The following is a 25403-nucleotide window of genomic DNA, read 5'->3' as shown; positions in this document are numbered from 1 at the left end:
AGTACTGTCTTCCCTCTTACTGTGTCCCCACAATGGTAGAAGACTGTACACCATAACACTGTATACAGTGAACCCTTGTTAGTTTAAACACTCCTGAAAGCCAGCATTCCAAACCAATTTTGGGGGAAGGTCATACATAAAGACATTTAAGAATTGACTTTCACTTTGTGTGAGCTCATTGGAGTATGAACCTTCATAGAGTGAGGCCCAAACTGTATGCACATCGGAGCTTGGGTCATTCATAAGCTAATGAACGTCAGTTTCGCTGTTATGTGGCCGGCCTCTCTTCCAAAAGCTGTATATCGTGAAGACTCCAAATTAACAATTATTATTTCTTCCCCATGACTTGATGATCCAGAATGTGTTCATCAAAGAAATTCCACTTGGCACAGTTGTGTTTCTATTAGCAATGTTTCTCTGTACAAGAGTGTAATACAGTTTGTACAACACAATCAGAACTATAAATAATGTACTTCAATGGTGTTTGTGCCTCTGTCAGTCACACCCAAAACAATGCAAAATAGTAGAATATAGTAAATATTACCATCTTGATATCCGATATTGCGCAGTGTTATTAATATATCAAGGTTATAGTAATAGTTACCATGACAATCACCAAAATGTAACTTTACAGTGTATTACAATGAGTTTCTCTGTGCATAATTGTTTGAACATTGTATTCATTTTTCTAATCCTCAAAATTCATTTTGCCATTCGAAGGTCAAGTATTTGAAATTTCACAATCTCCAGGCCATTATTATCACAAAGCAGAACCCTACTTCAAATCTAAGTGGACAAATAAACAATGTTTACATATTCTTGGTTAATATCAAATAGCGGGCAATAAACAGAACTCAGGGAGAGACAATCTGCTTTCACTGCTGTAATAATTAGTAAAACTTAAATGTAACTTTTACAGGGAATTTTTTCTAAAAACAATAAGGAGTGAGTGAGTGAGTTGGATTTAAAGTCGCTTTTAACAGTATTCCACTTATATCACGGTGTGTCAGCTTAACGTGGGTGAAAAGCCCGAAGTGATGCAGGTGAAACCCACAAGCACGGGTATGGTGCTGACAAACAAAGAAATGGATTCAGGGCGAACTGGGATTCGAACCAACAATCATAGGTTTCTGGCATGCCCAAGGGACGCAACTCGGCACAGCGAATCGCAGCACCTCAGACGACTGGGCCACCCGTGCCCCCCAAAACAATAAGGAAATAATTTCATTCACAGAATGACAGCTATGATTTTAACTCTCAAGATTACTTTGACCTTTAAAGACAATGCACGCTAAATAAACAAATGTAAGTTTAGATAACCCATGCATTTTGCTCTCTCCATCATGTAATAACCCTGTACAAGTAATGCTGTACAAATAATGCATCAATACAAGTAGAAATACAATCATGCAAAATCAATTTCATCTGAATGGATTTCATAATGAAATTGTTTTTTTCAGTTTTAATTTCCAATATCCAGCTATCAAACATAATCAGGGACAGTTAGTCCATTGTTAGTCCATTCTTTTCACAATTTATGCATTGGTGTATTTCATCATCGCTTCTTGTGGTTACCTGCACGTACCTGAAGTTGTTACAAAATCTTGATTCTCATGGATTGTCACATATATATTTCAGCATGTACCTGTAGAGGTATTTGCAATATGAACGACTGGATGGAATTGTACAATAGTCTAATAAAGCTGATCGATGGTGGTCTGGCCCCAACAATAAATTAGCTATCTAGAGTCAAAATTGAAGTCAGCAAACTTAAAGGCCTGAGACTAGTTGCTAAATTGCAAAAACAAAATACATGAAAAATATGTCAAAAAATATCTTTTAACTTACCAACAGATTCATACATAAAGTAAAAATTGTTTTGCTGTTTTTCCATAAAATAGGAACAATTATTTATCACAATCTGGAAACATGACAAGATTTTATTTTCTGCTTTTTAAAAACTGGCAAACTTTGTCTGCCGATTCTTTCATCCATCTTGCATTGAGTCTGATGTTCTCCAGGGACTGCTGCACTGTCCTTTCTGCAGCCGGGGCGGGGTTGGCCTTGAAGAATTCCTGCAAGAATAGCACATGAAACATTAGCTGCCAACCCAAATTACAATTTGGATCATCAGACACTGTAAGGCTAAATAATGACCCCCCTTACCAGTGTTGTTAAATTATAGTCCTTGTGATTCTGTTTTCTTCAACTGGCATATCATTTGCATGGATTGAGGAAGAGATTGTATTTTCATAATTTAAATACAAAATTCCATCTTTTCATAGATCATATCATATTAAGCATTCATCATAGAAAAATGGGCTTCGCACATTGTACCCTTGTGTGTAGGCAAACCCAGACCTTTGATGTGACAAGTGAACACTGACTGCAAGGTGAGCAATCTACTTTATCTACTCTATATACGTGATGTAAGTAATTCATTCAGTTTGTGGGGGCAGTCGGGTAGCCTAGTGGTTAAAGCGTTTGCTCGTCACGCCGAAGACCAGGGTTCGATTCCCGACATGGGTACAATGTGTGAAGCCCATTTGTGGTGTCCGGGGTGATATTGCTGGAATATTGCTAAAAGCGTCATAAGACCTCACTCACTCACTCACTCACTCACTCACTCACTCACTCAGTTTGTGTACCTACCTCAACTGCCTGGGCCATTTCCTCTGTAGCAAAGTTTTCTGTGGATGACTGAAACAGATAGATTGTCAGTTTCCCTAAAAGCCTTCTGTGAACAGGAACAGCATAGCTATGTTGTAGTAGGAAATATTCATAGAAAATTTACTTTAGTGGAAAACAAAATGATCAGGCAATAATGATTATCCCACTTCAGAATTTCAGAAGGAGAATTGCACTTGCGCAAATTCACGGAGAGTATACAATCCAAGCTTCCTGTGAGGCGCTAGGAGGTTAAGTCACATTACCATCTCATCCTAATCAAGACTGAGTCAATCCGTGAAGATCCAGGTTAGAATAGGTCTTCAGCAACCCATGCTTGCATAAGAGTTGACTAACAGGATTAGGCTCGCTGACTTGCTGATGCTGATGCTCGCTGATGCATGTCATTGATCCCCATTGTGGGGATCGATGATCATGATGTCAATCACTGGATCGATGATCGATGATCATGATGTCAATCACTGGATTGTCTGGGCCGACTCGATTAATTACAGACTGCTGTCATATAGCAGGAATATTACGGAGTGAGGTGTTTAACAACAAACAAACAAAACAAAAACTGAGTCAGGAAAACAAGTGACTGAAAGCATGAATATCGATCCACACCATCAGGGTACAATGACACACGACCCGTGAAGATCCTGGGTAAAATAGGTCTTCAGCAACCCATGCTTGGCATAAAAGGCGACTATGCTTGTCGTAAAAGGTGACTAACAGGATCGGGTGGTCAGGCTCGCTGACTTGGTTGATGCATGTCATCGATCCCAATTGCGTGGATCGATGCTCATGATGTCAATCACTGGATTGTCTGGTCCAGACTCGATTATTTACAGACCGCCGGCGTTAAACAACAAACCAACCAACCAACCAACAATGACACACAGTCAGTTAGGCTCACACAAGCTGTAACCATTAATTCCTAATATGGACCTCTTCTGCCTCAGGAACCCAATGGGTTGTTTTGTTTGTTGTAAAAGCCGTGCTCAGCAATATTCCAGCTATACGATGGCGGTCTGTAAATAATCAGGCAATCAAGGCAAATCAGACCAGGCAATACAGTGATTGACATCATGAACAGCTGCGATACAATGACATGCAGTCAACCACACCACCGAGTCTGGGATACGGATCCATTGAATCATCTAGCATAGGTTGCTATTCTAACCCGGAATCTCCACGCATGGACATCCAACGTGAGGGGATGTTGATGAGTATCATGTATGATGCAGACATATGGTCCCATTGCTTCAAATCTCACTCACCTTCACAAGCCTGGCCAACAGGAAGCTGTGATATCTCTCATACATTTCTTTCCAATTCTCTTTCACAAAGTTCCAAGTGAGTTCTCTCCCCTTGGCTGAGCCAGTGGCCCCAGCTAGCACAAACACTGTGTCCTGAGCACGGACTTTGTCCTGGAGACATGAATAAATATAGTAAGTGAGTATGGTTTACGCTGCTTTTAGCAATATTCAAGCAATATCACGGTGGGGGATAGTGAATAATAACAGAAACTGTCCAACAACCATCTGACGCAGATACTCTTGTATTTTCCAGTTGGCTATATATAGCATAACACAGTGACCTCTCCCAATATGTTTCTGCCCTACAATATACCATCTTTGATCTGTGAAAATTAATAACAAATGATACAGATTCACCTTCAAAAAGAAAGAATATCAACTTGTGAAACAGAAGTACTGTATCGAGGTACGTATCATATCACAACCCCTTCGTATCGTTACACCTCTAATACAGTGATTCCTCTACATAACGCTCCTCAATGTACCACTAGCCTGGATGGAGCGCAGGGTAGCCAGAGCTCCAGATAAGCTGCGTATCTGCGTGAAATACGCATCAGAAATGCAGAAATACACAGTAAAATATAATCCAAGCGTATCAAATACGCAACGAACATTACAGATACGCTACAAAAATAAAACTTGTGCGTATCATCAAAATATTGTGAAGTAACCCTGCGTATTCGATTAGCAAATCAGCAACTTATTTTGAAATTATAAAGGGCCATTCCGTCAACCTTGCCAAACTCCACGATGACAGTTACATCATGATCATTTGCCATCACACTTTCTTGTGCAAGTATCGTGGTATTTTTGAGTCCTATAAAGCTCTCGAACCCACACGACACCAGTGTGCAGGGACTAGATGAATAGTGTTTTTAAATATTTAACTTAAATACCCATATGTGTAAAAACTAGTGGGTAACAGAAATTTGAATACGCAGGTAGAATTACTGATACCCAATGATTTTAAAATGTATGGGTAAAATACCCACAACACCAAAAGCTTATCTGGAGCTCTGGTAGCCCTTGGCTCCCAAAAATCCATGGAGATTTCCCTAAAAAGCGTGTTAATACAAAGAATGTGACCAGTAAACTGATGAGATTAAATTCGACCACGTGTTTTACAACAACAAAAACAAAGTCTTCCAGTATTTAATTCGGCATATAATCCGGACTTGAGTAGCCAGAGATCTCAAAACCAATTGAAACTTCATTGATTAAATAGCGGAATTAGGAAGGGTACAAAATAATCTTAGTTTGTTAGTCTTTACCATTTGAATCATAGCAACCACTGAGAGTAATTGTAAGTGACAAACGTACAGTATTAAAGACAAATTGCAGGTTGTGAGGCCAGTGAGAGAAGGTGAAACACCATCTTCCCAAGGCAAGGGAGTTAATTGACGATAAAAGTCCAGTTTCCACCCTTGCCGAACTAGTCCACCCTTGTCCAATCAAAATCGCGAAATGAACTAGATATCTGCTTTGAAAACAACATGGATTTTGACAAGCAGATTTCGGTCGAGTGAAGGATTTTCAGAGCATGTATACTGCCAACAGCGCGTCGACAGATATTTTATTCATGTTTTTAATTAAGGTGCTCAAATGGTCCATTTTATTACAATATAGGTCTTGATCATCGATCAGATCATCTTGACTGGGCGCTGACATTTTGACTGAAGCAATTGCAAGTGATTTTAGAGGTGGAATCTGATTGGTCAGTAGGAGGGACATAGAAGGGACGTAACTCATAATAACCACTGGTGGCACTACAATCGAGCCTGGGGTGGAAACTTGACTTTTGTAGTCAGTTAACGCCCTTGCCTCAGGAACAGGAAGATGGTGAACCACAAGATAGTGTTAGCCAATCAACTGGAATTTCGGCAGGGATCTTACGTGGATGGCTTAAAGAAGAAAAAAACCTTCAAGACCGTGCATTTTAGACGCAGGAAAACGGGGGACTGCAGAAGAAACGGAAAATCAAGGTGCAACAAACTCTACACTAGACGTTGTTCATGCATTGGGAGATTGTGAAAATGCAAGCTCAGAAACTGTCCCGAGATATCCATGGACCCAAGGACCATAAGGAGGTCAAGGTTACATAGATTCATGTCACATGCCACTGTGAAATAATTACATTCCATGCACTGCCATCATAATGAATATCTGTACAGCGCTTATTCCAAGAATGCAGGGTCAGGATCTTGGCCCCAATGGCAGCGGTATATGAAGGAATCAGTGTTTTCATCCATGAATGCAGGCTCATTGTTATAAATGTTGTTTACATTTTAGTCATGAATATATCAATCTGATTCCCTGTACCTTAACAGTTACTCATAGCTTCCCTACATAGAGATCTACTCACAGTCATAGCAAACTCGTGGACTCGCTTTATCAACTCCTCGTCTTTCACTGCACCAAGAGCTCGCCCAATACGACTCTTCTCCTCCTGCATGTCAGCCTTGTCGTAGAGCTGAACAGAGACACAAATAACACATCAGACAAAGTGTCAACACACATCAGACACAGATAGTGTCAACACACATCAGACACACATCACACACAGTGTCAACACACATCAGACACAGATAGTGTCAACACACATCAGACACACATCAGACACAGATAGTGTCAACACACATCAGACACACATCACACACAGACAGTGTCAACACACATCACACACAGACAGTGTCAACACACATCACACAGATAGTGTCAATACACATCACACACAATGTCAACACACATCAGACACACAATGTCAACACACATCACACACAGACAGTCAACACACATCAGACACAGTCATAGATATGCATGTTGATCACGGGGGGAAGTTTAGCCCGCAAACTTCAGAAATTCCCCAAAAATCCTTACATTCTTCTAGCCCTCAGCATACCTTAAAGACAGGCAAACTTAATTTCTTGGACAAATAAGCTACTGTTTACGTCTCTTCTTACCTTTCATTCATTCATTAACCGACAACGGACAGCTAACGCTAATGATGCCAAATGTATTGGAGTAGCTTACCTCCAACATCTTGTCGAAGTCTTCACTTTTGCCTTGAGACAAGACTGTGATGAACACCTGAAGAGCAAGAAATATAATATCTCCATATTATTTGAACAGGTGAGTGAACATGGTTTTTCAAATCAGTCAGTGATATTACAGCTTTATCATCCTGATCTTTAATCTCAGTGATACGACTGTCACAATTCTATGTTAAAGCAGAGGAGCTACAATCGTCAGTTTGTTAAACAGGGCCCAGGAGCAGACAAGGCTGAAGTTGGTAGCAAGATCCAGGTCCCTTGTCACCTACACATTTAGTGGACTCTTGCAACCTGCATCCACTATTGGGGATTAGGAAGATAAAATATAGGGACCACTCCACCAAACACCTTCAGAACTCGTTTATGTGCTATCTCAGAATCCACAGGTCTAGTCTAGTGTTAATAGCATCTGCACGTCTAGTTGACTGGAATAGTAGCATAAAACCTGATACCCATCCAAACTTTCCATTTTTCCACATGATACCTCTGCACTATTCACTATAGCTGACATTGAACTTTATTCACAATTTTCTACTTTGGTCAAAAAGTAGCTAAATTTCTCTTGGAAACAATGTAAACCCCATTGTGACAGAAGAGTTGTCATCGAAACTCATTCACTTCCTGTTCAGCATGCCGATCTCCCAATTCATGGACCCTCAAATTGTTTGACACTTCAGCTAATTTCTTGATTTTCTCACATGCAGAAAGAGACCTTTACCCAAGCCAATCGTAACAACGTTTATAAATGATATGAACCAAGCAAACAGTCTCCATCTGCAATGCTTATTCCCTAAGCAATATGTTACAGTTCAATGTCCCAACATTGCATATCCAGAGAATAAATGCTGCAATTATCCCTCCAAATCATGATCTTGTTGACATTTTAACATTTTTATCAAACAAACCCAAAAAAGTGATTCCTCCCAAAACACTCACCGGAGCCCTGAGATCAGGTGAGATGACATTATCTCCCTTGTAGTGACTCTCAAACCTCTTCCTGGCCTCTGCTACAGTCGGTTCATCACCATAGCGACCCATCTTGGTCAGAATGAGATCTCGCAACATAGCAGTCAGCTGGCCTGAGATAGGAATCAAGGAATGACATTACCAATTGGCTTGCAAATTTCCTCTATCCACCCAGGCAAGTTTGCTGCTTAACGCCACACTCAGCAATATTCCAGCTGTATATGGCAGTCTGTAAATAATCATGTCTGGACCAGACAATCCAGGGAATGACATCATGAGCATCAATCTACCCAATTCGGATATGATGACATGCATCAACCTAGTCAGCGAGCCTGACCACCCAATCCTGTTAGTCGCCTCTCACGACAAGCATGAGTTGCTGAAGACCAATTCTACCCCGTATCTTCACAGGGTGCTGTAATAAAACAATAGCTAATACACAATCAAACCAGAATGAATGAATATCGTTTTACGCCACAATGAAACCAGAAGATGGTGTTTTAAGAAGATTTCAATCACTGGCATGACATACTTTCCCCCTCCTTCTTGTCCCAGCCCACTGTCTGGGCCACCTGGGAGAAGAGGTCGCGGGCGAAGGCCTTGTAGAGGTCGTAGCAGTCCGTGTACTGGAGGAGGACAGCCATGCTGGACAGGTTAAGGGCAAGGTCGTTCCACACGGTGTAGTTGTCTTCGTTAATGAATGCTTCGGCCACCTTCAACACGTCCTCTGAAGCTGCCATACCAGCTCGGGCCTGATAGAATGAACACCAATAATGAAGACATACTTGAATCTACTTGTACCAATGCAGTTATCATTAAGGCCCCATCCTCATCATTTCAGATAATAAATATATCAACTTGTAGCATTGAAGTATTTAAAGTCATATAGCTGTTTAAGAAACGGATTGAAGAATAAAATGTTTTCTTCGTTGTGCATGGAAGCTTCTTGTATTATTGGTAGAGAACCAAGCCTTTTCCAGGATTGTATTTATACTGACCAGTGCAAAGAGGTCATTCTGTAGTCCGAGTCTGTCTCTTGGAGGGAGGGATCGGTCCTTGACGGCCGGGATCAACGCCGCCAGCATCTCTGTGGTGTACTGGACTCTGTAGACACCCACTGTGTTGGTGTTGACCTGTCACAAGCGAAACCACCCATGTACCACCTGTGTACCATCTATGTACCATCTATGTACCACCTGTGTACCATATGTGTTCCACCCATGTACCATCTGTGTTCAACCCATATACCATCTGTGTACCACCTGTGTACCATCTGTGTACCATGTGTTCCACCCATGTACCATCTGTGTTCAACCCATGTACCATCTGTGTTCCCCCCATGTACCATCTGTGTTCAACCCATGTATCATCTGTGGACCACCCATATACCAACTGTGGACCACCTGTGTACCATATGTGTTCCACCCATGTACCATATGTGTTCAACCCATGTACCATCTGTGTACCACCTGTGTACCATATGTGTTCCACCCATGTACCATCTGTGTTCAACCCATGTACCACCTATGTACCACCTGTGTACCATATGTGTTCCACCCATGAACCATCTGTGTTCAACCCATATACCATCTGTGTACCACCTGTGTACCATCTGTGTACCATGTGTTCCACCCATGTACCATCTGTGTTCAACCCATGTACCATCTGTGGACCACCTATGTACCACCTGTGTACCATATGTGTTCCACCCATGTACCATCTGTGTTCCACCCATGTACCATCTGTGTTCAACCCATGTATCATCTGTGGACCACCTATGTACCATCTGTGGACCACCTATGTACCATGTGTATCATCTGTGTTCCACCAATGTACCATCTGTGTATCATTGATGTACCACCCATGTACCATTTGCATGACATCTATGTACCATCTATGTACCTTCTGTGATGACAGGCATCAACCAAGTCAGGGAGCCTGACCACCCAATCTTGTTAGTTGCCTCTTGTGACAAGCATATCCTGGGTTACTGCAGACCTATTTTCTACCTGGATCTTAACGGGTGTGTATCATCCATGAACCACCCATGTTCTATGAACAACATATTTGCCATCGGTGAACTTAACTCTTTACACATTCACTGTAGTGGTGGAGAAACCACCTTCATATATCTATGTATTACCTCTGTACCATTCGAGGGGCGGTCGGGTAGCCTGGTGGTTAAAGCGTTCGCTCGTCACGCCGAAGACCCGGGTTCGATTCCTCACATGGGTACAATGTGTGAAGCCCATTTCTGGTGTCCCCCGCCATGATATTGCTGGAATATTGCTAAAAGCGGCGTAAAACCATACTCATTCACTCACTGTACCATTCGTAGCATCAATGTACCACCCATATATACCACCTATGTACCATCAATCTATCATCTTGATACCACTGATGTACTATTCGGCCCACCTGTGTTTCTAATCATGCAGCCTCGAAAACTTTATTCCGAACGATAGTTACGGGTTTAACAACTGAATTCATACAATCTAGACCATTTATTTGCTATTCCAAAATGTTCTTTTGTGCAGGTTTCAAATTTGTAATCGAGAATTTGTCAAAATATGTTTCGAAGCGATTCACCAATTTGAAATCAGAGCCGTAAAGCACGAGAGAGCTGCCTTCTGATTGGTCATTCCATTGATCGGTCAAAGTTCGCGCAAGGTCGGTCTGGCGTGACCCGTAATGGGATGTCCTCAGATCTTTGTTTAGCGGTTGAAAACTAAGACCTGATTTTAATGAGATTGCGACAAACATAGTTCACAAATTCACTGAACTTAATATACATTATTTTGGGGCTTAAAAGGCATGCTGACCTTGACCCACTCTCCAGCCTTGACATTGTCCAGTGTGACCTCTGAACTCTGTCCCTCCAGCATGATGGTCTTGACAGGGGTGGAAGGGCTGCCGGCGGTGGAGAAGCTGATGGGCACTAACCAGCTGGACTTGTCCTCTGTCAACACGGAGGTCCACTCACAGTAATATACACGCCAAATACACATGGGCAACGACCGACAGGAAAAAACAAACACCCTATACACACCACTGGCTGACATTATCTCCACAACATCAGCCCGACCAGCAGTACAGTAACCTAGGTCCCCACTAGCTTTTCTTTGTCTTAAATTCATTTGGTTTCTAAAGCATTGGAATTAAGGCAATTAGGCAAGTAAACTACTGTATTATGTTATTATTGTTGACATATTTGTCATGAACAAATTTGTCATGAACAAATATGCGAGCATTGGTTGAAACAAAATAGAACATTAAAAAGTAAATAGTTTCCACTTCTATCGTTCCCTCCTTTAGGTGTTGGGTCATCCTATTCTGTGCATTTGATCACCATCATCTGAAGAATTATTCAACCTCATCAACATCAGATCTTTTCAGGACACCCCTCTGCATGAAGGTCTGACGACATTTCAATAGGTCGTGTCACATGAAACCTGTGCATACTTTGAGCACCCAATGTAAGTGAAGGACACATGGGTTCTTTAGCCACACAGATTTAAGATTGCTATAACGATTCATCTTCATTTCTTTACAACCTCATTTGTACGATGTTACACTTTTATTCATCTAAATTTTGGAACAAATCATTCTAGTTTCTTTTCTTGATACAGGAATCAAATATGCCTCGTTCAATCGTACCAAGAACAGTACTTGAAATGTAGGTTTGTTCATGAAGTATTTAAATCTGGGGACCTACTCAGCTTAAACCAAGGGCTTTGACAAGGGCTTTGACAAGGACCCATGACTTTCATGCTTAATTTCGAACACTTATTTACATTATAAAGTACACCAGACCTTCTATTGAAATGTTGTCATATCTTCACGCCGAGATGTATTGTATCGGAGAGTAATCTGATTTTAAAGAGATTGAACATTCTTTTATTGTTTGGTCATGCATGGTTCTGTAAATCGTTCATCACATCAAGTGTACAGTTAACCTTACCTGCAGGTAATTTACCGTCAGCACAGAACTTCTCCTGGCTGATGGTGAGGATCCGCTTGTCTCCATCCTGTCTCTCACTCACCTGGAGATGACACAACTCAATCATAAGTATTACGAACAAACTAAATCCCCACCAAAACAAAGAATAAAGTGAGCTGGATTCCATAGTGACACATATTATTGCCTGATCCCCATTTCAAACACTGTAACCACCCAATCCCCATTTCAAACACTGTAACCACCTGATCCCCATTTCAAACACTGTAACCACCTGATCCCCATTTCAAACATTGTAACCACCTGATCCCCATTTCTAACACTGTAACCACCCATTCCCATTTCAAACACTGTAACCACCTGATTCCCCATTTCAAACACTGTAACCACCTGATCCCCATTTCAAACACTGTAACCACCTGATCCCCATTTCAAACACTGTAACCACCTGATCCCCATTTCAAACATTGTAACCACCTGATCCCCATTTCTAACACTGTAACCACCCATTCCCATTTCAAACACTGTAACCACCTGATTCCCCATTTCAAACACTGTAACCACCCGATCCCCATTTCAAACACTGTAACCACCCGATCCCCATTTCAAACACTGTAACCACCTGATCCCCATTTTAAACACTGTAACCACCTGATCCCCATTTCAAACACTGTAACCACCTGATCCCCATTTTAAACACTGTAACCACCTGATCCCCATTTCAAACACTGTAACCACCTGATCCCCATTTCAAACACTGTAACCACCTGATCCCCATTTCAAACACTGTAACCACCTGATCCCCATTTCAAACACTGTAACCACCTGATCCCCATTTCAAACACTGTAACCACCTGATCCCCCATTTCAAACACTGTAACCACCTGATCCCCATTTTAAACACTGTAACCACCTGATCCCCATTTCAAACACTGTAACCACCTGATCCCCATTTTAAACACTGTAACCACCTGATCCCCATTTCAAACACTGTAACCACCTGATCCCCATTTCAAACACTGTAACCACCTGATCCCCATTTCAAACACTGTAACCACCTGATCCCCATTTCAAACACTGTAACCACCTGATCCCCATTTCAAACACTGTAACCACCTGATCCCCCATTTCAAACACTGTAACCACCTGATCCCCATTTCAAACACTGTAACCACCCGATACGCGATGTCTGTGTCTGTCTGATCTCCTCTCCTCACCTTGATGACAGGGAAGCCCATCTGTTTGGTCCAGGTGTCCATCATCTTGGCCACCGGTTTGCCGCTGGCTTCACCCAGGGACGCCCACAGGTCCTCAGTGACAGTGTTCTTGTACTGGTGCTGGGTCAGGTACTTGTTCATGCCCTTGCGGAAGTCCTAAGGGCAGTGAGTGTTTGTTTGTTATCACATGCTCTAACCATCTCATTTTTAACACACTATAACCACCCGATCCTTAACGCAAATACTGCAACTACCTGATCCCCATTTCAAGGACATTATAACGACCCGATCCACATTCTTAACACTGTAACCACTGATCCCCATTTGGAATGCAGTAACCACCCGATCCCCATTTCGAAATACCTATCAGGTTCTTATCATGCCCTTGTGGAAGTCATGGGGACAGAGAGTGAGTGTTTGTTATCTTATGTCGTACTCAGTAATATTCCAGTTATATGATGACAGTCTGTAAATAATGAGTCTGGACCAGACAATCCATGTGATTGAAATTGTGAGCAACGATCCATGCTGTCGAGGAACAATGAAACACAATCAATCAAGTCACTGAGAATGACCACCCAATCCATTTTGGACCCAGAATCTCCCACAGAGATGAAGGATTTTAGGATGAGGATGAGATTTTAACAATATTCCAGCAATATCACAGCAGGGGACACCAGAAATGGCTTCACACATTGTACCAATGCGAGGAATCGAATACGGGACTTTGTCTTGACAAGCAAACACTTTAATCACTCCTGACGGAGAAACAACATCAATGTGGCAGCATTTAATACTGTAATGCAGGTTTCATCTTCATTTGTCAACACCATTACTGTTCACTTCTCTGAATCCTGACTTGGGAGAAAAAAAATATTAAATGAGTTGTGTTTTGAACATTTTTTAAGTAATATCATGACCTGTCAATACACTATAGGAGGAGGAAAGGCCAATGTGGTAAATGTCTTCCTCTTTGGTGAAACCCACAGGCATGGCGCCGACATATAAACATCATCAACTGACCTCGTCCCCCAGGTAGTCGTGCAGCATCCTGATGACAGAGGCTCCCTTGCTGTAGGAGATGGCATCGAAGATCTCGTCCACCTCTGCTGGGTGGCCCACTGGGACCTGCGAGTTACAACATTAACAAGAGTTACTTAAGTAACGTATACTCTACTTTTGGTTCAATGCCATTGGATACCTTCAGTTCAGTGAAGAAAAAAATAATGCGGATGAGTATTTTTCAAAGTCCCAAATAATCAAAAGGCACCAGGTCACTACCAGACTGATCTGTAGACCAAGTTTCATCCATCCTTCTGGTGCACACTGATCCACAGACCAGGGGAATAATATTGTAAAGTAATGCTATATGCATACCATCGGGTGTAGAATCGTTTGTTGTTTAATGCCGCATTGAGCAATATTCCAGCTAAATAACGGCGGTCTGTACATAATCGCAGACAATCCAGTGATTTTATATCATGAGCATCAATCTACGCAACTGGGATACAATAACATGCATCAACCCAGTCAGCAAGCCTGACCACCCGATCCCGTTAGTCGCCTCTTGCGACAAGGATAGTCGCCTTTTATGGTAAGCATGAGTTGCTGAAGACCAATTCTAACCCGGAACTTAACGTGTGTGGCACTATGGAAATGAACTTGTTGTTTTTATTATCATTATTATCCCATACCTCAATAGGGTGACTGGTGTGAAGGGCGTCCAACTCCAGAGCCCGGCCCAGATCCATGTTGACAAACTGTGTCCAGATGTCATACTCTGGGAAACACTCGTCCACACACAGATACTCGATCCACGACGCAAAACCCTCATTCAGCCACAAGTTGGTCCACCATTCCTACATACATCAATACGATAATCAAACACAAGCCAGTATCAACATATGGGTAGCTTTATAGGCAGTATAAAGCCCAAGGATAAAAATGGTATTTGATGGGATCATATATTGATAAATCTGCAAATAAAATAGGTACGGTAGGAACTTCTTTCACTGGTCTGACAGCATTCACTGAACATACAGCAGATATTTCCAAGCCTCCTTTCAGAATCTATTTGGATGTATTCCAAACAAAGACATTTCAATGAGCCTTTAGCTGCACGTACCATTGTGACCAGGTTGCCAAACCACTGATGTGCCAGTTCATGTCCAACAACAAGGGCCACCCACTGCTTCACCCTGGCCGAGGTGTTGGCGGGATCTACCAGCAGGGCCGTTTCTCTGTACGTCACCAGGCCCCAGTTCTCCATGGCACCTGTAGGACACAACAAACATATAGCAATGGAGGACAACAAGAGCCACCCACTACTTCACCCTGGCCGAGGTGTTGGCGGGATCTACCAGCAGGGCCGTTTCTCTGTACGTCACCAGACCCCAGTTCTCCATGGCACCTGTAGACACAACAAACATATAGCAATGGAGGACAACAAGAGCCACCCACTGCTTCACCCTGGCCGAGCTGTTGGCAGGATCTCTCTGTACGTCACCAGACCCCAGTTCTCCATGGAACCTGTAGGACACAACAAACATACGGCAATGGAGGACAACACGGGCCACCCACTGCTTCACCCTGGCCGAGCTGTTGGCGGGATCTACCAGCAGGGCCGTCTCTCTGTACGTCACCAGGCCCCGGTTCTCCATGGCACCTGATGGACAAAACTTTATGAAATACAAGGTCACACTTTCATTGATCAAGAATACCCAATTTTATAATATACACTAAAGTTAATCTGTCATGACAAATCAACTATAGTCACATGAGTGAGAGTATGGTTTTACATCCCTTCTAGAAATATTCCAGAAATATCACAGTGGGGCACACCAGAAATTGGCTTCACACATTGTGCCCATGTTGGAAATTGAACCCAGGGCTTCAGCAATACGAGCAAACGCTTTAACCACTAGGCTACCCCACCACCCCTATAGTCATATGAACAAAATCAAAGAGTTCTGTAACTTCTTTTGTGTAGTATAGTTTGTCAATGGCACAGATTTGTCACCTAGCTCAGATTTCCAGGACCAAAAAGATTTCAGGTTGCCCTGTTAGTCAGAAGGGGAAACTTGAACCAAAATTGGGTAATTACAACTTCTAATTAACCTGGCTCATAGCTGGAATATTGCAGAGTGCGTCATTAAACAACAAAGAAACAAAATCATTTTATGTAATTAACCACTGGCCATATCCAGGAAGGCATGATATCACCATCATGTTACTGCCTGCAGGACTAAACACCAATCACTCACATTAGAGCCTGTTAGGAATAAAAATTTCCGCTGTATCTTGGCAAACTTACTTTCCTATGCAAAGGAGACTCCGTGAAATTTCAGATTTTGAAAGCAAAAATGATGCCCTCTGTAAGATGCCATCACAATAACAAAGCAATGAGTTGTCAGTATTTCACTTACCTGAAGCAAAATCTGCAATAGCTATCAGATCCATCTTTGGTAGAGGGTATGGAATGCCAAAGTAATCTTTGTAGAACGGCAGTGTCTTCACAGCAACCTGAAACACATCTTGTGTTTATTACGCATCACTTCATATTTGTCATATCAAGCGATCCCTGACTTACTCCAGGACAAATATGCAAGCAACATTCATACGTGGCATGCACTTAGCCTTGTATATGAATATTTAACATTTTTTGCAAAAAACAAGAGTGTGGAAGGCATGTAGATATTATCCACTTAAGTATTTGGGACTCAGTCAGGCCCTAAGCCATATCCCTGATTAATGAACTAAATTATCCCTACAGCAGACATTCTTGGTGACAAAACTTAGGGCTATTGCCAGTCACAATGGCTGGATCAACTAGATTGATTCAGGTCAATCGACTCAAATTGTAATAGGTATATTTTTCAGTCTAATAGTAATAGTCAAATGACTACAAACTACGACAACATATCCATTTTACATGACACTTATTACACAGTTACACCTAGACCAAACAGACCACAGACCATTGAATATAATCTTTAAGGATGAATATCTCGGCACAAGTCATGCCATTTCAGTTTCTGGTCTATGGTCCTTACCAAGAGACAATTAAAAAACAGACTTGGACAATGTGTATCTTTAATTCTTAGCATAGTGAGTACCAGTGTGTGAAAGTCAAAATATTGCTGGCCAGGTGGGATAGCTATCCTTAAAATTTAAAATGGCAGTTTCAAATTTCAGTAGCTTAAAAATGAGAGAGTTTATTTTTCGTCCACACAATGTTTGAAATGGGAAGTCAAAGTTAGGTAACACAGCTTGTGATTGGACATGATTGGATAAGCTACAAATTACAACCAATAAAAACATTTATCTATAGTACTACAGTCACTCAAATTAGATGAAAGCGGTCAACTCTAATCTTGCAACATTTATAAAAACATTACAGACATAAATTATATTCTTTTATTTTTTAGGGTTGTATTGATCTACAGAAAGGGGAGATAACTTTTTTTAATCAACTTAGGTGTGCATAAAAAAACTCATTTAATTTCAGAAGCCAAGTGGGACATTTCAGAATCTTTACCCTGACGGATATTTTGCAAGCCACAGGCAAGCAGGCAAGAGGCTATTTTGCACACTGGCTGGTACTGTAGTTTCAGTTCCCAGTCCATGTTATAACTTGTCCACCTACATCAAGAGCAAAGTTGCCCTGCTCCTTCTTGCCCATAGGTGTATAGACTCTCACAATGACGCCATCCGCATCCTTGCCCTCCACGTAGTCGTAGTCCCCCACGATGAAGGCCAGGAGGTATGTTGACATGACTGGCGTTCTGTCATACTCCACCACACGCCAGTTGGGGTCCTTGTCTGGGGTGTCAGACTTGACAGGCTGCAGGGCAAATACATTGTGTCACTAAGCTATCTCTGTAGAGCATGTGAGCTCAATAAAAACGTCCATGGAAGATTCGATTTTTTTAATTTTAGGGGAAAATAATAAGAGGACAAAGTCATCAATATTGTTATATTGATTGCATGTCAAATGTAATGGCATGAAAAGGCACCAGTTTACCACAAGACCTATCTATGTGCCAAGTTTGGTGAAGAAATATTGTACGGTTTTCAAGATCTGCTCCAGAAATGAGAACTAGCATCATTTCCAGTCTAAGTCAAATTTGTTGCTATGGAAACTCAAAAAATACATTTATAAAAAATCCCAACTATCAAAAAGTACCAGTTCACCACTTGACCCATCTATGTGCCACCTTTGGTGAATAAATATTGTACAGTCTTCAAGATCTGCCCCTGGAAATGACATCTTGCAAGGATGGAAGGACAGTGTCCATTTTAATACCCCCAGTAAAATGTGTTACAGGGGACAATGACAATCATACCTTTATACTGCAACATTTCCTCAACATGCTCAAAGAGGTATGCTCAAAGAGTATGACATATCAGCTACTTCATCAAAAGATATGTGTTCATTTGCATTGTAGCTTGATGAAAATACAATACTTGTTAACTTCAAAACCCATCTTACCATATTGCTAAGAGCTACTTTCTCCTTGGGCACAACAAGCGTGACGTCGAATGAAGCCTTGACTGCTGGCTCATCCCAGCCAGGGAAAGCCCGCCGAGCATCTGTGGCCTGGAATAATTGTTGCCAAATATTACATAGTTCACACACCACATCACATTTCACGATTCAACACACGGTTTACCTGCAAAAATACACTCTACCATAGCAGCGGTATAAACTAACATTTTTTGTCCACTAGTCCTTATAAAGGATAACATATAGCAAATCCCTTAAAATGGCAAATTTCTACTCGTCCTTATGATACCTCAACTATTGGGCAGTTTGGCAAAGACTACAGGATACTGCCTCAGTACAATGTGCCAGTATTCAACATAGTGTCATCACACTACAGGCGAGTGAGTTGTGTTCAACACTGATTTGATATTTCAGTTAATATTCAGCATGTCATCTCAATGTGAGCGAAAGCCCAAACCGTGTGCTACCATAGTCAATTACTGGAATGAGTATTTTTAATGTGCGGCATTCAAAAATAGAAGATGGAATAATGTTTGAACCTCAATCTTATTAACATAAGGAGGCCCGCAATAGGTCATGTGAGGTTAACATTCTATTCAGCATAGAGATTTCTAATTTCTCAGAACCAGTGAGTGAGGCATTCAGAGAAGCATATCTGATTTCTGTGTCTTAAAAATGAACTTAACGGGCTGTTCCAAATTCAAATAAGAAAGACCAAGCTGCAATAAGGCTCTAAATACGTTATACACCATCATAACACCGAAGTCAAAAGGGAGTATTTGTAGTGTTTGTGGGTTTCCTTCAGTTAAGATCAAAGTTTCTGAATTAAAGTGGCAAAGAAATTAAAGAATTTCAGAAAGCTGACATCTAATTGGCTCAAGAACCCACATATCCTGCAATTAAATTGGGTTGTCAAACTTTGCTTGGTGTTCCCTTGACATGACCCAGTGTTCCCGTTTACCGGTAATTACCAGTTTTTTACCGGTAAAATTAGGCTTGGACCAGTAATTCATGTGACTGCCAGTCCCTGTGGACCGGCAAATAAAGTACCTAATAAATCCTTGTTGTTGAACAAAACATCGGTGATATTCATATAAGCAGCTTGTCTGTTACCATCAGGGTTTCCCCTTGTCTACTTCTAGGTTAAATATTCATGTGTAGCGAGTTCGTCTCGAAATAATAAAAAAAAAGAAGAGAAAATTGTGACTGAAGCTTGAGTGAATGACGTATAGATCTAACTAAGTTACATCAGAGATGACATCTTTGCACTGAACAGGATGTTGAACGAATTAAAACCAAATAATTTTCATACGTTTTTTATTTGTTGAAAGTTGGGACTAACACAAAATGGTGGAGACTGGTAATTTTTAGAGTTGCTAGTCCTTGTGGACTGGCAGTTTCACAAGCAAGCAGGAACACTGATGACCTCCTATTAACATGATGGAATGTTACTCAGAACTTCATGCAGAGAGGTATTCCAACAAAGTAAAAACGAGTATCATAAAAGAGTTATCAATGATTACCTCAAACTGTGTGACAGCTCCAAACCTCTCCTGCCCATCTGGCATGGTGTACTTGCTTCGGTAGAAGCCTTTCATCTTGTCATTAAGCTCCCCTGTGTAGCTCACCTTCAGCACTCCTTTACCTGGCTGCAAACAGTGTAATAGCATGTCATGACATTAAATATTTCTGGCCGGGTGAGCTAAATTGTCAACAATCAGAAGATTTACTGATATGTTCGGTGTCTGAGATCAACAAGCATGGTAAGACATTATGAAACTAGTCCATCTTGAAAGTTGCAGGCAGCATTTGTAAATACAAACAATGCGTGCAGTACATGCTGTTTGAAGCAGTAATTAGCCACAGAAATTCAGACTTGGACTGAAACTTTTCTCTTGCCAAGATCACAGTCTTGCTGTCTTTTCTCTCTCATTTTCTTCCATCTTCCCAAGGCACAGAGTTAACACTTTTAAAGTCCAGTTTCCACCCTTGCCGATCTAGGCTGGAATTACTGGGCTCGATTGTTGCGCCACCAGTGGCTATTACCAGTTATGTCCCTTCTAAGCCTCTCCTATGGACCAATCAGATTCAACCCTCGTATCACTTGCGTTTGCTTCACACAAAATGGTGGCGCCCAGTCAGGACGATCTGACTGATAATCAAGATCTACATTGTGATAAAACGGGTCTTACATCGCGAAATACATCAAATCACGTGAGCATCTTGATTAAAAACATGAAAAGATTTGGAATAATATCTGTTGACAACGAGTTGGCGGTGCACATGCTTTGCAAATACTGTAGTCGATCGAAATCTGCACAACAGTTTACGAACCAGATTTCGATTTCGGTGCACGATTTTGATAGGACTATGCATAGACTCGTTAGTCCAGCCAAAATGTAACTCCATAATACCAGCCTAGTTCGGCAAGGGTGGAAACTGGACTTTTATAGTCAGTTAACTCCTTTGCCTCGGGAAGATGATTTTCTTCTGTTGAGTGTTGTCTTTACTTTTCTAAGTCTTTAACATTTCTCATAAATAAATATGGTCCAATGATACAACATAAATCATGAAAATAAAAAATGTCTAAGGAACTGGTCATGTATTACTTCATGCACCACCACCCCTCCCCATCCTCCCTTCATAATAAATGAGCCTAAATACTGTTCAAATTAACAATTTTATTTAGAAAAATAGAACCATTAAACTTGTATCACCCCATCCCCCTCCCGAACCCTTAATAATAAATTACAATGCTGTAAATAATGTTCCAATTTAAAAAAAATAAAATAGAACCGCCACACACACACAGTTTTAGATAACTAAATGTACTTTTTGTTTTATATAGCTTGCAATTGATATATCTTGCTTCATAACACATGTCTAACACAGTATATATTTCATTTAAGAATGTGCACACTTCAGTGCCCAATTAACATATTATATATACACCCAAGTTGTATCAAATAAATATTTCTACACCAATGGCTTTTTAATCAATACTGTATTGTTTAGTGATTCAAACTTATCAGACACACTGGACTGGAGAATAACTGGATCTGGCTATGACTATTTTACACTTAAAAAATGTTATGGTCAGCCTCAGAATATTTAATGAACATTTATATACATGTACTACAGCTTGTTTTAAAAGGTGCATATATTTGATCATACCCACATAATGTGTTGTACTTAGAATGGTTCTAAATTTATTAACATTGAAGAGGTCTTAAAACATATTGCCTGTTGATCAATCCAGAAATAATATTCACTCACTCATTTGCTAGTGCTGTCCTGACCGATTTTATATTGCTAGCCCACTGAGATACCATGCTGCAGTTTAACATGGATACCTCACTCAGAAAACAGTATATTGACTCCGAGCTGACCAGTTCTTATTTTATCCCCTTAATGACGAGCACCAGGCAGGGTAACAACAAGTTCTATCTTTTATCAACTTTTGGTTTGACAAGGCTATGGGATCGAACCACCCACTTTTCACTCTCCTGGACGACGCTCTATCCACTACACCACACTGTGCAGGAGAATGAATACGATCAACAGACACGAAGACTCACCTGAAGGGGTGAGGGGAACTTGAAAGTGGCGGTCTCCTCTTCCTTGTCCACTGACACCTCGGCCGCCAGGGACTTGTCTGAGAGAGAGAGTAGGGGTAGACACATGGAATTTCAACATCATGAACATTTCATGAACATCACACAAAAATGATCCTGAAACCAGATTCAAACTTAGATCCAAAGAATGCAGTACTGACAGTCAACAAAGCCTCCCCAAGCAATCCAGAGGAGAGTTGGGTTTAATACGGTTTTGAACAGTATTTCAGTTAGGGTAAATCACAATGTGACAGCTAAATGCAGAAGGAAGACAAAACTGACGCAGGTCCTAGATTTCTACCACTATGGTGAAACCGACCTGCACGGAAAACCGAAAACAGTGCTCTTTTGTTTGGTTAACGCCACACTCAGCATCATTCCAGCTATATGACTGCGGTCTGTAAATATCAAGTGTGGCAAGACAATCCTGTGACTGACATCATGAGCATCGATCTACGCAATACGATGACATGCATCAACTGAGTCAGCGGGTCTGACCACCCGATCCTGTGTTAGTCATCTCTTACAACAATATGCTTTTTGCATATTTACTCAAAGCTACTTCTCCGATATATATTTATAATTGATTGATATATAGTTAATGATTATTGATTTCTAAGATTAATATTGAAAGTCAGCCTTAATCAGTATGCTATGTTAGAAATTCTGTACATAACTGATTAAGGGATTAAGGGTATGACGACACTTAACAAATGAAGCCATGGCAGCAGGTATGCAAGAGAGGAGCGTAACAGCATGGAGATAATTCACAAGATAATTGAGAATACTATCATAGTTACTAGGGCTGCAACAAATACACTATGAGGCGAATATGATTCGTATCATGATTATATATGGTAATGAATACGAATATTAATCAACGAATACAATAATAAGTCAGCAGTTGATGTATTATTTGTTATATTCAGTGAAACATTAACATAAATTATTTGACATGGTTTGTTAATTTTCTATATCATACATTTATATACTGCACTTGACCAGGTACTTAGTCTTAGTACTTGCTCAAATGCTACAATGACCAGTGACCACATTTCTGTCAAATTAAATATTATAAGAGCGTTGTCTTTAAAGAAATCTATGCATATCATATGTTCTTATGGATGTTTTAGGTACAGGATACGTAAATGCACATGATTGCATATTCATAAATAGTCGATTCTAGTGGCCACGAATAACGAATTCAATTATGAATGGATAAGGTTTGATTCACCGAATACGCGACTGAATTGTAACGGTCCTAATAGTTACACATCTTTTCATATCTCACCTCCACTTGCATAGGTAACTTCATTGATAGTGATGTCAAGTGAATTGACAGTCACTGTGTCTGTCGAAGTCTTCACCTGGAAAATATTCACTTCTTGCATTATTATCCCTTGTCAAGGTGTGACATGGAAGCATAGATGTTCGTTGAGAAAACTAACAAATTGGGGCCATCCTCAACGAGTTAAAGGACAAAGTAAGATATGGGCAAAGGTTTGGTGCGCCCAAGGGACTCATCTGTGCACAGTGAACTGCGGAGCCTCAAACAAGTGGGCCACCCGTGCCCCCTGGGGAATGTTAAGGGGATGATGAGGGAGGTCATTCTTAAACTGGCTACGATTGTTTTGAACCCATGCTACATTGCAATTTATTCTCATATTTCAAGGTTTGCATGTTGCTTTGTATTTGGTTGTTTAATTCTACACTCCACAATATTCAAACAATATATGACGATATGTTAGCACTGTCGTGTACCCAGTCAAATTCTACCCCGGTTACGGCCCTGCCTCCACAAATCCAAGTGGTAGGCCTATAAGGTATAAGCAAAATGGTAAAAAAAGAAGAGGTGTGGTACAATTAAAGCTGAATAAGAAACTGAATACATGACAATTATAATAATACCTTGGCACAATCGGCTTCATTCATTTAAATATACCAGATCCATGATATTATTTTATTTACAGTTATGTACATATCAATTTTAAGTCATTTAATTTCACAATTTCTACTTTCATTTTCACTTTTATATTTCAATGAGAAACATATTTTTTCATTACCTCCACATCTATTTCTTCCTGGCCCTGAAATACAAATGCGTCTAGATCTGGTTTCAAACGAATGTTGTAATTCGATGGAACAACATCGGTTGGAAGACGTTTGAACTCGCGTTTTTCAGGCATGGTGCTGAAATTCCTAGCCAAAAGTGTCGACACGGATCTGACAAGTTTTGGAGTAAGGAAAGTCGCAAGACGACACGTATGTAGCAAATGTAACGCTGTTGATGTTTTGACTACCCGGAAATGCTGCCGTTCGGATCTTGTCTGTCTATACACAAAATGCAATCTTCTATTTGGTTCTAAACCTTCTCTGAAAATGACAGCTACGCGACGGAGAGACGACCACAATAATCTAGGACCACCAGACACAGACTGCATCAATGTCTCCAGTAGGCAAGGGGAGACAAGGCTAATGTTGTCATGTATCGAGCGTGACTGCGTGAAAGATGTCACTGCACGTGGTAGCGTCAGGTCAGAATGAGGTTGCCGGATGCTGTTTTCTCAAAAACATATCTTTTGTGAGAATGTATTTCTTTTGGACTTGCCACAATATGAACATTTACGTAATATCAACACGCCAGTTTACCGCATTGACGCACCTTTTAAAATAAATATAATTAATTACTGTAATATTTTGAACCGTGGAGCATGAAGTCTCTCTCCAGTACTTGTTTCATTACCAGTGCCAACGTAGGCTACATATGCACGTGTCGTTTTGTTATTTATTTAACGTATATCTTAATCCAAAACAACAATATAACTACCGAATCAGGGCTGGCTAACAATACATTATTCGCTCCCAGACAAACTTTATAATCTAGTAATTAGCCCAGCACACATTTATTTATTTATTTATTTATTTATTTATTTATTTATTTATTTATTTATTTATTTATTTATTTGTTGTTGTTGTTTTGTTTTGGGGGGTCAACAGTCCACGCCTGTCCATTTTCATCAGAATAGGATATCTATTTATGGTGTTTTTATACATGAATACAACAATGCATTTCATACCAAAGGAAAGAGAAATAGAGGACAGG

General features: G+C 40.7%; 1 protein-coding gene across 1 annotated transcript; it reads right to left on the bottom strand.

Moving 5' to 3' along the window:
• Nucleotides 1–1049: 1049 nt before the first annotated feature.
• On the bottom strand, nt 1050–24816 carry LOC139463937 (puromycin-sensitive aminopeptidase-like). The gene is made up of 21 exons (XM_071245394.1): nt 24364–24816; nt 23592–23667; nt 22265–22341; nt 20210–20335; nt 18672–18779; nt 17826–18023; nt 16606–16702; nt 15306–15454; nt 14875–15039; nt 14204–14308; nt 13181–13336; nt 11967–12048; nt 10828–10964; nt 9004–9138; nt 8538–8757; nt 7976–8118; nt 7020–7076; nt 6352–6459; nt 3951–4100; nt 2653–2700; nt 1050–2075 (listed from the first exon to the last, which is right to left on the bottom strand). The coding sequence occupies exons 1-21, from the start codon at nt 24739–24741 to the stop codon at nt 1941–1943; spliced, it is 2850 nt and encodes a 949-aa protein (XP_071101495.1). The 5' UTR covers nt 24742–24816; the 3' UTR covers nt 1050–1940.
• Between the last annotated feature and the right edge of the window lie 587 nt (nt 24817–25403).

This window comes from Haliotis cracherodii, unplaced genomic scaffold, assembly GCF_022045235.1.
Source record: "Haliotis cracherodii isolate W230 unplaced genomic scaffold, xgHalCrac1.p SCAF_16, whole genome shotgun sequence".
NCBI classification, from domain to species: Eukaryota; Metazoa; Mollusca; class Gastropoda; order Lepetellida; family Haliotidae; genus Haliotis; species Haliotis cracherodii.
The sequence above is the reverse complement of the archived record's forward strand: the minus strand, read 5'-3'. Positions and strand labels throughout refer to the sequence as shown.

What these genes read in the sequence shown, in the direction of transcription:
- LOC139463937 (XM_071245394.1), bottom strand. Translation starts at nt 24,741, where the DNA reads ATGCAGTCTGTGTCTGGTGGTCCTAGATTATTGTGGTCGTCTCTCCGT. An exon ending in AGTTACCTATGCAAGTGGAG is followed by an intron (nt 22,342 to 23,591) that starts GTGAGATATGAA and finishes TCTCTCTCTCAG; the next exon opens with ACAAGTCCCTGGCGGCCGAG. An exon ending in ACTTCGACAAGATGTTGGAG is followed by an intron (nt 6,460 to 7,019) that starts GTAAGCTACTCC and finishes GTCTCTGTTCAG; the next exon opens with CTCTACGACAAGGCTGACAT.